This window comes from Porites lutea, chromosome 4 (genome assembly GCF_958299795.1).
Source record: "Porites lutea chromosome 4, jaPorLute2.1, whole genome shotgun sequence".
NCBI classification, from domain to species: Eukaryota; Metazoa; Cnidaria; class Anthozoa; order Scleractinia; family Poritidae; genus Porites; species Porites lutea.
Genome location: NC_133204.1, coordinates 40,650,080 through 40,663,620, shown reverse-complemented (window position 1 = coordinate 40,663,620; position 13,541 = coordinate 40,650,080). Strand labels below are relative to the sequence as shown.

Below are 13,541 nucleotides of genomic sequence, written 5' to 3'. Positions count from 1 at the left end.
ACATGCAAATTGTGTGCATGAGTTATTTTTATAATTCTGTTTACTAGATTACTGTGTCATAACTCGAATTCCCTCACATACGAACCACGAAAGGGGGCAAAGTCCAACACTTTCACGTGCCAGCTGTGTGACAGTACATCTCATGCAGATTGGTTTTTCACAATAATAATAATAGTAACTTGAACGTATGAAGACCTGTTTCGTTTAGTAACCAATGCCTTAAAAAAGGCTCTTGTCTTTTAAGAAGCAATGGCTTTTAAAACATGAAAAAATAAGTTTTCGGAGTTAAAGACTGTTTCACAAATGTTGATAAATGTTAGGTTATCAACCTTGACGTTGCATGAAACATAATTTAATTGCAGATGTTATGATGAAGCCGAGGTGATTTCTTAAAATCGTTTGAGAAAATTTTGTAGTAAACAACATTTGCGTTTTTTTACGTACGAATTGTAAAAGGGCCAAAGACCAACATCTTCATGTGCAAATTGTGTGCGTGAGTTATTTTTATAATTCTGTTTACTAGTTTACTGTGTCATAACTCGAATTCTTTCACGTACGAACCACGAAAGGGGGCAAAGTCCAACACTTTCACGTGCCAGCTGTGTGACAGTACATCTCATGCAGAGTGGCTTTTCACAATAATAATAGTAACTTGAACGTATGAAGACCTGTTTCGTTTAGTAGCCAATGCCTTAAAAAAAGCTCTTGTCTTTTGAGAAGCAATAGCTTTTAAAACATGAAGAAATAAGTTGTCGGAGTTAAAGACTGTTTCACTGAGTAGAATCGCACGTGAAAACCTCGTGAATTATGATGATGCAACCATCTACCACAATGATAAAAATCCTGGTATTTCGTAACTATTCAGTATTCGATGAGTCACATTTTGGCTTAAGAAACTCTGAGGAAACCTTAGAGTTTTCCTTCTAATCAACATTTGGTGAGTAGAAATTTATTTCACTTTAACGATTTGTTTAACTTGCACCAGATGTAACAGGGAAAGACAGAGGAAAGTGAACATATTGCTTGAGGATCGACTCAGCTGAGCGTTTCGCGTTTTCCTTTATGTACCGCAATACGCAATTTTGGACAAAAACCTAATCTACATTTAGGATGAAAGAGGTAGCCGATTCATCACTCTTGGTAAGGTTACACCGAAGCATTAAAGTTACACTGAAGCATTCAAAATAGCTCATGCACGTTTAACGTGCCTATGTTCCGAAGAAATGTTTTTGAACAACAGCAACAAAAAAAACCGGATTATTAAAGCGCTAATCAGCCTTCAACAACTTAGCTCTGTAGAGCATCTATTGCACGAGTAAAACAAAACGTTCTATTTACATGCCCGACACACTCAAGCCACTGTCTCCTCAAATTAGAAGCACTTAAAACAAAGCATACAATATTAATACCCTACACAACCTTTTCATAATGATGCACAATTTAAATAGAGGTTTGGCTGTACGCAACCCTTAGTAACGTTCAAATATGCAGTAATAATATTTATCTATCGCACGAATCGAACCATCCACCCTATCCCCCTTAACTGCTACCTGTACCCCTACAAACATTGAACACGTTCGCCTAAGCTCCGATTACTCCTAGTTTATACATTTAGCAAGTAAGAGGTTCAAAAGTAATAAGGTGTCAAGTAGCTCCTTCTTAAGGGTTGATTCTCACTTTAATAATATTATTTATTGAAGTAAAACCCTCTGCACATATGAACTGTTTATTTACAGTTCAGTAGAAACTCGATTTTATATCTGATATTCTATTATGCAATCATTTTTTTTTTTTTTTTGTATTTTAATGAATTTTTGTTTTGTTACGTTTTACATTTTTTTACATTCTAACTTATGAACACGGAACACGTAAGGAAAAATACAAAAAACGGAAAGGAAAACTAAACATTATACAACGCAGACTAACACACAATTACATACTTACAAAGAAGAAGACAAACGAAACAAAAACCAGGTACCTTCTTTTCTATTTACATGAAAAAAGTAAAATAAAATAAATCAAAAATAAAGATTAATAATAAATGAAGTAAGCGGAGAAGAGATCGTATGCTTATCAGTTTTATATTTGCCCCATTTCATATTGTGGGTCTCCAACTTATTTTTTGACTTAGCGATCATTGTCTCTATTAAGAAGACAGTATTAATTTTGGAATGAAGAACTCTGATGGAGGGAGGACATTTGTTCTGTCTACAAGAGTATAGATATTGTTTTGCCAGTAATAAAATATGATTCACAAATATCTCATCCTCACATCCAATAATACCAAACAGTATATCTTTGTCTGAAAGATTTTCAATCTTGACCTTATGATCAACAAGCCATTTTATAACCTCAGACCAGAAATTCTTAGTATAATGACAAGACAGGAAAAGATGTTCGAGGGATTCGTCCGATTCACCACACAAGGAGCACGCTGGAGATGGTATAATACCAATTTTGCATAAGAAGGTATTTGTCACAAGGCATCTGTTTAATAATTTATACTGAAATTCGCGAGTCTTTGTATCTAAGGCAACACGATATGGCAAGCTATAGGTTTTTTTCCAGTTCAAAGTGTTATTAACAAAATTAGCATCAAACTTTAGTTTAGCAGTTGGTGGAGTGACGATTCTGTCTCGAAGTTCTTTATAAACAATTTTCGAATACGCTTTTTCAAGTAAAACAATTTGACCATTTAAGCGTAACTTAATCTCATCACGCAAATTGAATGGTGTGTCACCTGTATAGATGCAGGATTTCAACGATTCACGCCACTGAGTTGGTAGAGCGTCTATTAAAGAGACAAGCCTAAAGGCATCTAGCGGCGAAAGGTTCAAGACTCTCAACTCGCTTTTGATTATAAGTTCATGTTTATTCGAGATTAAATCACCCACTCGAAAGATCCCTTTCTCAGCGAGATTTCGAAAATACACAGACTTGTCACCAACACAAATAGATTTGTTGTTCCATAAGATAACTTCTGACAAGTCTTTTCCATTTAAATCCTGTATATTTAAACTATTTACCGCAGAGCACTTTGCAAAAGATTTTAAGCATTCTTCATAAAAGGATGGTAATTTGATAGTCAATTTCTTCAAATCAAAGTCGCAACATAAGACTAATTTACCACCAACAGGTTTCAGATAATGCAAAAGGATTATTTTCCATCCACTCGGTTGATCATTTGCCAATTTCTTGCAGCAAAGTATTCTTTGTGTTTCAATTATGGAGTTTAAATGTGGGGCTTTAAGTCCTCCATCTTCGATATCACTGATAAGTGCAGAGCGTTTAACTTTATCCTTTCCTTTCCATATAAAATCAAAGATAATTTTGTTCGCTTCTTTCACAAATTCTTTATCCAATGATATCAAGCTCGTGCGATATAAGAAGATAGGGATAATAAAGGTTTTGACAATTTGAATTCTCCCTATGATAGTCAAATCCCTCCACCTCCAGATTCGTAGCTTAAGTTGGATGGAGCTGATTAATTCATTGATGTTTAGCTTTTGTTTTGCTTGAATGTCATAGGTAAAATGTACTCCTAAGATTTTAGCTGATCGTTTAATTTTTATGCTGTTCAGAGCGGCTTCTTGTGTGGTACAGGCTTGGTTACCTAGTAGCAAGAGCTCTGTCTTTTCGTGGTTAACCTTTAGGCCAGAGCAAGTTCCATAATCTTCTATAAGTTTAAGAAAGTTTGTTAGAGAGAGGTCATCCTTTAAAAACCCAGTCAGGTCATCTGCGAAAAGACTTAATTTGATCTCTTCTTTATCGACTTTAATACCACGAATGTCATTACTGTTACGTATGTTAACGCATAAAACTTCTAATGCTATAATAAATAAGTAAGCAGAGAGAGGGTCTCCCTGTCTTACTCCTCTTTCAACTGCAAAGGATGAAGTTGCAAAGCCATTATTTAAGACACAACTAGAGACATTCTTGTAAAAAGTGTGGATCCATTGAATAAAAGATTGTCCAAAACCAAAAACGGATAACGTTCGAAATAAGAAGTCCCTACTAACTGTGTCAAAAGCTTTTTTAAAATCTATACAAACCATTCTTCCGTCAATACTGTATCTCTTTGAGAATTCCATAACGTCCTCTATGGTTCTGACCGCATCGAAAATGGTTCTACCCTTCACATATGCAGATTGATTGAAATGTATGATGTTTGGTAAAACATTCTCCAATCTCTTAGCAATGGCTTTTGAACCGATTTTAACATCAACATTAATAAGCGAAATCGGTCTCCAGTTTGATAAGTCCCTTTTGTCTTTGTCCTTCTTTTCTATTAGGGTAATAATGGCTTCTTTCTGAGAGTTTGAGAGCTCACCATGATCATAAGAGTAGTTTAAGCTGTCTACTAATAGCTGTCCTAAGAGGCCCCAAAAAGCCCTGTAAAATTCGACTGTTAGTCCGTCATTGCCTGGTGACTTGTTACTTTCAAACAGCTGAAGACTTTTGTAACACTCTTCAACCGTTAATTTTCCCTCGCAAATTTGAACATCAGTATCAGAGAGTTTTGGCATTTCAGGATTGTTTAAAAAAGAGTTTAACGTGTGTTCAGATGGGCTAAGAGGGTCACGCTCACAAAGATTAGAATAAAAATTTTGAATTTTTTGCAATATTTTTTTAAGATCCGTGATAAGAACTCCATTATCGTCAAACACCTTACGGACAGAACTCTTAGCTTTCTTATGTGTTTCGAGGTTTAAAAAGAACTTATTGCTTTTTTCTCCTTTTTCATACCAAGTGGCTTTCGATCGGATTATAGCACCTTTTGCTATCTGTTCATAGATAGAATCATATTCCATTTTTAACAATTCAAACTCTTCCTGGTTCTCAGGAGTTGGTGAACTACCGCATCTCTCTTCCGAAATCTTCAAAGAAGCCTCAATATCAGAGATCTTTCTTCTCCTTTCACATGCTTTTTCTTTGCTATACTTTATTGTAATTTGTCTAATCCTGTACTTAATTAAATCCCACAACAGCCTTTTATCTATAACGTCTTTGAACTCCTCTAACCACAAAGGCATACTTTCATTTATCAGTGCGACAAAGTCGTCGTCATTCACAAGACTAGCATTAAACTTCCAGAAAGAGGGGCCGTGTTTTGGTTTGTCTATGCTGTTAAAATGGAGAAAAATTGCCGAATGGTCTGAATTTATCGAAGGAATGATATCGGACTTCTCAATGTCGTCTTGGCATACATCGCTAATCAGCCAATAATCAAGTCTTCTTTGAATGAAAGGATTTCTTTGACGCCACGTAAAGCGTTTAGAGTCCGGATTTCGTATGCGCCAAATGTCAACCAAATCAAAATCCAAGCATAAGTCTTGTATGTGTTTTACAGAATCTTTTCTAAAAGGTCTACCACCGGAACAGTCAAGATCAGAGTCGAGTGTTACATTAAAGTCTCCCCCGAGAATAATTCTAAGCTCTTCATTAACGACGCGGTCTTCAATATTTTTGTTTAACTTATCAAAAAAACGGCATTGGTCTTGAACCTTGTTTGGAGCATAAATATTTACAAACAAAAATGGCGAACCTTGGACTTCAGCTTCAATTATAATGGAGCGGCCCTCGTCATCACAACTAATAGTTCTTGGATTAAAATCTAAGTCACTTCTCACTAGAATCATCACTCCACAACTATGATTAGAGCCGTGAGCAAAAAAGAGCTTACCTCTCCATTGTGTTCTCCAAATGTCTTCAACGTCAACAGTGGAATAGGTCTCTTGAAGAAAGATAATATCATACCTCCGTTCATTTAGCCAGGTAAAAAGGGCTTTCCTTTTCGTAGCGGCTCGAACCCCTCGCACATTAAGAGAAAGTAATTTAAAATCAAAAAGTTCTTTCATGAATGGGATCAGGAAGAAAAAATAAATTATGCGCATACAAATAATTTTCACCGCAGTGGTACAAAAAATTGAAAAGAGGTGACAACTGAGGTGCAAAAACACACAACACGTACGTAGACAATACACACAAAACGCACAAATACTCACAAAACAAAAAACAACAAAGGAAAAGACAAAAGAACAAAGAAAACAAAGAAAAACAAACAAACAAAGAATACATTACACAACGAAGTTTTAAGAAAGAGCGAAAAAAGGCGGCGAGGTAATTATTACCTATAAGACGCTGCCACAGAGCTTGGGACAATCGTTTCAACTACACCCAATTGTTCTAACCTACACATGCCACTCCCGTTATACAAATACAGACTGATGAAAAGCATAAACAAAGTCAAATAAAATAAACTAAGTCCAAAAACCTAGATTTGTCTATAAGGGAACAAATCGTCCATCGAGAAACAATTTATCGGGTTCTGGTTTGCTAAAGAAAGCAGTCTTTCCCTCCTCTCTTGCTTTTTTGAGACGTGGCCACTGCTTTTTTCTTCTTTCGCTTATTTCTCTAGGAAAATCCGCGTAGACCTTAATGTCGATATCATCTGCCAGCTCGCGTACTCTTCGAAAGACCAGCTCACGCTCTGGAAATCTCAAAAAACGAACAATCGCCGGTCTAGTTTCGCCCGTCTTCTTCTTTCCTATTCTGTGAGCTCGCTGGAATTCAATATCTGCTGCGTTTTCCACCTCCAATTCGTCGCTAAGGAATTTTCGTACAACTTCATGCGTGTTCTCAGCTCCATCAGCAGATTCTGGAAAACCGAAGAATCTTAAGTTTTCTCGCCTGTTGTACACCTCTTGGTACAATATTTTGTCCTCAAGTTCCTGGATTTTGACTTCGTTTTCCTTATCATTCTTCTTTAGGTCTTCAATTTTGGCGTTTGCAAATTCCATTGACTTGCTGAGGTCGTTAACTTCGCCTTCCAATTTTCTTGTCTTCTCGCCAATCTTATTTAGCTCGGTTTCGAGTTTATTAACCGACTTCTCCAAAGCGGAGAAACGTTCAAATATACCTTCTAGATTCTGTAACCTGCTTTCTACTCCTGCGAGCATTTCGAAGATCCGTTCCAATTGTGTCGCGATTTTTTCTGTCATGTTCAGGGCCTCCAGAACTTGATCGTCCTCGCTAAATACTACGCCAATGTTCGGTTCCGAACGAGGACTGTTGCAAGCCTTTTTTCCTTCCGGAGAGCAAATATCGCTATCGGAGCTGATACTAACGCTAGCCTTCGTTTTCCGTTTACAACTTTGAGCCATAGACTAGGTTTAAGGACTAAAATTTTTTTAAGAAAGGACAAAAAGTTCACGGGAGTGAAACATCCACGTCTTCACTCGCACATGGTCGCCCCAGTCTCCTGATTATGCAATCATGCCGTTAATAATTTATCCAGTTTTTCTTTGTCTAATATTAATAATATTCACATTTTCGGATTTGAGATTATGTGCGCGGTGTGCCCAGCCCTTTCAAGTTCTGATAATATAGGTTCAGTAAGGCATTTGGATAACATGCACTAAATGTTTCTCTCTAATAATCATTGGAGTTCTACCAATGCATAAATGCTGATGTACAGGCAGGTCGCTCCTGAAAGAAATGCTAAATTCCTGGAGCAACATGACAAATTGAGGTATTTGGAAGAAGTGGAAAGAAAGAGAAGAGAAATGGAAAGGTCCATGTGCAAGGTACAGCTAGATAAGATGTCGCATGATTCTCAGGGTTGTCACTAAGATCTGATGCCCTCTAGCGTTCCACAGAAAATTCGTTTGGGAGTCTTCCTCTTTTAAGCCTTGATTATCAATGTTGAATGCCTAAAAAAGCCAAATATTTCCCTTTTTCAGGGAGAAGGGATCCATGACTTATTTTTAAAGAGCTATGTTTTTTGACACTTACCCCTCAGTTATTGTTTGATACATACACCTGAGTCTGCTCTTCCTGTGTTCAATTGTTTGCCTGACAATAATTCACCACTATGGAAACGAGAAGGGATCTGGAACCAAAATGCGTCCCACAATTGTTTCTGGGGTCTTTACTGGGGACGTGCTCGTCAGCTATTGGCCAGTTTTTTTCCTGTCCCTAGTAACAGTCCCAGAAGTCTTTGTGGAAAAAAGAAATAAATTTACTTGGCGCAGTTCCCGTCTCATTTCTAAAGTGGCAAATGGCGTATTATCAGATGAATGACTGCAAATGTAAGGGGAACAGGGCTAAATATTAAGGTTTGTGCAAGTTTTGCTGAGATCTAGATAGCCATATGATGGTTTTATTATCTGATCTGCTTGCTTTTGTTTTGATTCCTTCAGATAAAGATCTTTTGTGAACATCCAATCAGGAGGACAATGTTAGAGCAAAACTTAGAAATTCATAAGGATAGCACACTGAATGAGGCGGTAGCCATTGCACATAAGGTGAGAGAGAGTTAAGATTGTACAGCATCACTCTCCCTGACAGATGCCTCTCGAAGACAGACACCTCCGTTGAACTTAACACCCAGCAGTTTGTCAGTTGTTCTAAATTAGTGAATTTCCACTTTGTGGTCACCTCTTAGTGAAGAACCCTTTCCAATAAGGACTCCTGAAGTTAGGAAGCAGGGACATGTAGTTTCAAAGTACATGTATTTTCATGGTGTTTTAATATTTTAATATTATGTTATACTAGGGGAACTTGTAGTGCTTAACCTTAAAATTTTTGTACTTCTTATACTTGAAGTTGAATTTAAAATGGTCAGCAGCATATTAATAATATACAGAGTCAGGGCTGTGTTCTGGCTTCTAGTAACCCCTGGAGCCCAACTTTTGCACTTGGGTGACTACAAAATCTTAGTGTTATCATACAAATCATATGCTGAGCATCCTTGATTTTACAGGTTCAGAGCACTGGGTTCCCTTCAATTTACCTTAGAGCACAGCCTTGAGAGTATGAAAATATAACCCTCTCAGCAGAACTATAAATCAAGGTCACATTTTTCCTGTGTCAAGACAGAATGTTAGAACAGGTGTTCTTTGTTGTATTCTAGCCATAGATAAAGAAATGCAAGTATATTCAGTACAAGTTGTCCTAAAGGTTTGTTGCGGTGGATTCAGAGTGGTTTTTTAATAATGTTAGTGAACTGTTATTTTTCTATGACTAGCTTTTCCTTCTGGGCAAGATACTTCCTGTTGAACAGTGCAGAATTGTGAAGTATGATGAATACTATGACTACATTGAAAGGTCATTTGATGGAGAAGAGGTGAGTGTCAGAGTTGATTTCTTCGGGCAAGGACCCTTCTAATGTAGCTACTATCAGACCATAAGAGTTTGGTCTTACCAACGAGGTGGCCATTATAAGTGGTGGATTTGAGTGGCCATAGTTATAAGGCGGAGTCCCTAATTTCCGCCCGTTAGGATCTTTGTCCACGGTACCACTTTGTCATGTAACTGGTAGAATTGAAGAGATCTTTCAAACCATCCACGATTCCGTCACAACAGGTTCGAGAAATGTGCAAAAAAAGAACATGTCACGTAAATTGACCTAAAAAATCCAATGAAAAACCACTTCCTTCATGCACTCTTAGAATCCTTAAAAGTTTTTCCAAAAACCTGTCACACCAGAATGTAAAATAACAAAACCGTGCAAGAAAAGTGTAACAAGCAGTGAAGAAAGAAAGCAAAGGTAATTGTCAAGGCAGCCATGTCTTGTTTATACCCAAAAGTCAAACTTTTATTTTTTGTGGATGCCCAAACTTTGGAAGCTTGTATTTTGCACCAGGAACAAAAGGCAGCCCAGTGCCTGACTCATAAACAGTGTTTTGCAAAGTTTTCACTAGGCCTTTTTCAGAAAAGTTTTAGGACAAATGGGTTAAGAACGTTTTCAAAAAAATGAGTAATTGTACCAAAAAAATCAATGCATATTTTGTCCAAATTTTAAGTAGATTTTACTAGCTAATTTTTTCCAGGCACTAGCAGTATTGTCATAAATATTGTTTTTGCCAATTGCAGAATGATCCAATGCGAAAGGTCCTCTGTGGAGTGAAGCAGTCCTACATGTTTGACCTCCTCCTTGAAACAAGAAAGCCCCATGAAAAATTTTCTGTATACAAACATGGTGGTTAGTAACCTTTGTCAACTGGTGACTATGTAAAACTATCTGATCTGACTGAGTCCTGGCTGTTACAATTTTGTACTTAATATCTATATCTGTATTAAAGAGTTCATTTTTTTTCCAAAACGTCTTCAGATAAACGTCTTAAGACCATTTTCAGTGACGTCAGCCTAAAATTTAAATTTACTTTGGTGGAGATTCTATACCAATGCTTGAAGACCACCTCTTGTAAAGTTTTGTTAGGATGCATACTACCTGTAGGGACTTCCTGATGTCAGTTTTGTAGTTTTGAACTGTTTGTTTCCCCCCTTCAGCCTGTAGCCTAAACATAACCTTGCTAGGTTACCAAACAAGAGGCGGTCTTCCTGCTAAAATTAATTTGAACATTTGGTTGAGGTCACTGAGGCTGGCTGACTGAGGTCTTTATTTGTTGATATTACAATCAAATTAAGTTACCAAATTTTTAAAAGGATAATATTTTATTTATGGTTTATAATTACAGCTGTTTCAGATATCACGCGACCTGCAACGTCAAAAATGTCTTTGGGTGTTTCTACCACGTCAGTCAAACTCTGAAGAATCGGCGCTTTCTCGCCTTCACATCTTAGCGGACCTCTTAGGAAACAAAAGGTCATGATTTGTGATTGGTGGATTTGGATCCGTTTTGTGTGTTTCTAGGTTCATTGCTTTTTGAATTGCTTTTGAACTTTTTGAACTTTTTGAAAAGCAGAGTAATTTAAATTACCTTAGCTCTAAATTTTTTTGTCTTCTTTATACTGAAACACGGCAAGTTTAGATTGTTCCTATAGAGCTTCCAAATCCAGAAGAAACACAGATATGGGAGGGTGAAAACAAAAACATGCTGCTCATTATTGCTGCCTATATTATTTGACAAACCTGGTGGATGCTACGGTAACAGTTTGATTGACTTCACAGAAAAACCAAAAATCCTGAAACGTTCTTGACAATGCAGGTCAGCTGTAAGAAAACCATAATGGAATATTACCTAGTACCTGTAACTGCTGATCCCACAACTGGCTGCTATAACTGCTAGAAAAGATGTTTTCAGTCAGTGATATAGGCGACGTGGAAGTAAATAATTAATTTTGGGTACTCCCAACCAGAGTGGAACCTATGACCTTCCAGTTACTTTGACTGCAAAGGATGAACATCATATATCAACGTCAGTATTGTCTCTTATCTCTATAGGAATAACTGTCAAAGTTCATGTTGTTGATCTTGAAAAAGAAAAAGTTGCTCCACCCACTAATGTACGACCACTGCTAAGCTGGACTGTGAAAGACCTCTACAGTCTCATTCATGAGGTAATAGGGAACAGGCCTTTTTCATGATGATGACATTTGACTTCAGCTACCAGAATTCATTTCATTTTTGCTTTCTTACTGAAATTTGTCAACCCTGCTGAGGTTTCAACAACAATAGCTCTAATCTGGGCAAGAAAACAATAAATTGAAGGATTCTGTTTATTGTCACATTGTTGTATTTTTTAGGGATGTAATAGAGCCATTGTTAGTGTTGATCTTCAGCAAAAAGGTCAGAGTGGAAGATAAAACTTAAAATAATGAAAAATGCCTTTCTTTCCTTAGAAATTTAGCCTGCCCTTAGAAACTATGAGAGTAGTGTTTGAAGGAACATACAGTGAACTTAAGTTGCTAAACAACCCCAGTAAAGTATTAAAAGACCTTGGATTCTTCAAATCTAACAAGGTAAAACTGTTGAACAATAGTATTATTATTATTGTATTATTCAATTGACAGATCAATTATTATACTTTTTGTATTACCAGTAATCACTTCTGATCAAAAGGTGATTATTTATCTGGGCTGAGCTCCTGGAAAGCTGGTTCACACTAATCTAGGGTTTTGTGTAACTGGGGTTCATGAGGTATTATTCCACTTTTTTCTTCAAAAGCCTAGTTGTGTTAACCCAAAATAACAGTTGAAAGCAATCTATGTGAAAGTAATTGCAATCGTGCAGGATTAAATTTTAACCCTAGATTAAAGCTTCTCACCTTTCAATAAGCTGGATTGTGGGCTAATGTATCACTTTAGGGACAACAAGGAAGGAAATCAATGCATGGATGTATGGAAGATAAATCTTAGAAAATAATTACTGTAATTTTTTTGTTGTATGAAGATTTTTGAAACGTTAAAATTTAGGGGTTTTGTTTGTTTGAGGTCGAGGGTGGTGGAGTGACAAGAGCACTAAAACCTGAGAAAACAGCCACCATTTTGCAACACCACCAACAAGTTTCCTGTGGTATTGTGTTTGAGTTGGCGGAGAATTTAAGTTTTCCGAATTTGAGTTAACTGAGTAAAAGTGACTGAAAAGTGGGGTAAAATCCAGGAGAAATGGGACCTAGTTCGAGTCATCCAAGTTGATAAAATAACTCAGATTTTCTACTGACAGTATACCAAATTATAGGAAATTAACTCACCACGAAATTAAGTTATTGGAGATTGACATGAGTTCAGTGGAAATGACTTTCAAATAAAGGAAATTAATGCGAAAGAGAGGGTAACAGCGGAAAGTGAAGGAAATTAACAAGACGTTCACAAAGAAACAAAACTTGTTGAGACGACAGGAACAGTTAAACGTGTAATCCAAAATGGAAACTTTGTTTGTGGTTCTTTCCCTAAACGTACAAAGGGGGTCAAGTGAAGAAATCTGGCCACTTAGAGAGCTATTGACAGTTTCACTGTTACTGGCAGATCTCCAACCTGATTAATAAATACTCCTCTTCCTTAGCTATAAGGAATGTCAGAAGTGTATTGACAACTTGGGGTTAAAATAATGGAAATTAAGGTCATGGAAATTAATGCTCCAATTAATTAATGGCTTTATAATTAATTAACGCAAATTTTTGACATTTCTGTTAATGTCATGAAGCGTTAATTTCCTGTAATAAGGCATGATTTTATTTGTACTCGTAGGTGTTTGTTGAAGTATCATCACTGGAGGAAGGTCTCTCCTTTGAAAAATCTCAGCTGTACAAAGTGTTGGATGTTTATCAGCACACCATTCAGCTCTGTGTTTTTTTGCCTGATCCCTCCAAGAAACCGTCAGGTTGGTTTACCAGGAGTTTTTCTTACAGAACAAAATTTTCCACCTTTTTTTTGTAGTTTTAAAAGGAACCTTAGGGGTCAGTAAACCAACTTTGCTCAGTGAACAATAATTAATTTTTTTAATGAATAGGCTAGTGGAAAACAAAAGAAGTGAGAAAACATTTTGCTCAACTGAGTTGGTGGCTATCATGTTATGAGTATAACCATGATATGGTTATTACCAGGGTTGTCAAAAAAAGCCGGCTGCCTGCAAAAATCACGCCTTCTTGGTTAGTGTCAGCCGGCTACTCTGCTTGGCATTTCTCTATCCCTGGACTGGCTGCTTACTTTGACAACTCAGCTGTTTACTTCAAAACTTTCTGACAACTCTGATAACATTCATTTATTTAGATTTAGAGAGCACAAGTAGATATATATTTGAGGCTGCTGTTGATGCTGACAAAAATGGAAAGGGAAAAGGTAATATTCATAAAACA

The 13,541-nt window shown here is 36.8% G+C and overlaps 1 protein-coding gene across 1 annotated transcript in view; it reads left to right on the top strand.

Moving 5' to 3' along the window:
* Positions 1-13,541, top strand: part of LOC140933586 (ubiquitin carboxyl-terminal hydrolase 47-like) — a 75,988-nt gene that overhangs the window by 59,964 nt on the left and 2,483 nt on the right. The window contains exons 19-26 of the mRNA XM_073383191.1: positions 7,478-7,586; positions 8,202-8,306; positions 9,029-9,127; positions 9,877-9,985; positions 11,189-11,304; positions 11,587-11,706; positions 12,934-13,066; positions 13,456-13,524. Coding sequence (XP_073239292.1) covers positions 7,478-7,586; positions 8,202-8,306; positions 9,029-9,127; positions 9,877-9,985; positions 11,189-11,304; positions 11,587-11,706; positions 12,934-13,066; positions 13,456-13,524 — 860 coding nt within the window. The remainder of the gene's footprint in view (positions 1-7,477; positions 7,587-8,201; positions 8,307-9,028; positions 9,128-9,876; positions 9,986-11,188; positions 11,305-11,586; positions 11,707-12,933; positions 13,067-13,455; positions 13,525-13,541) is intronic.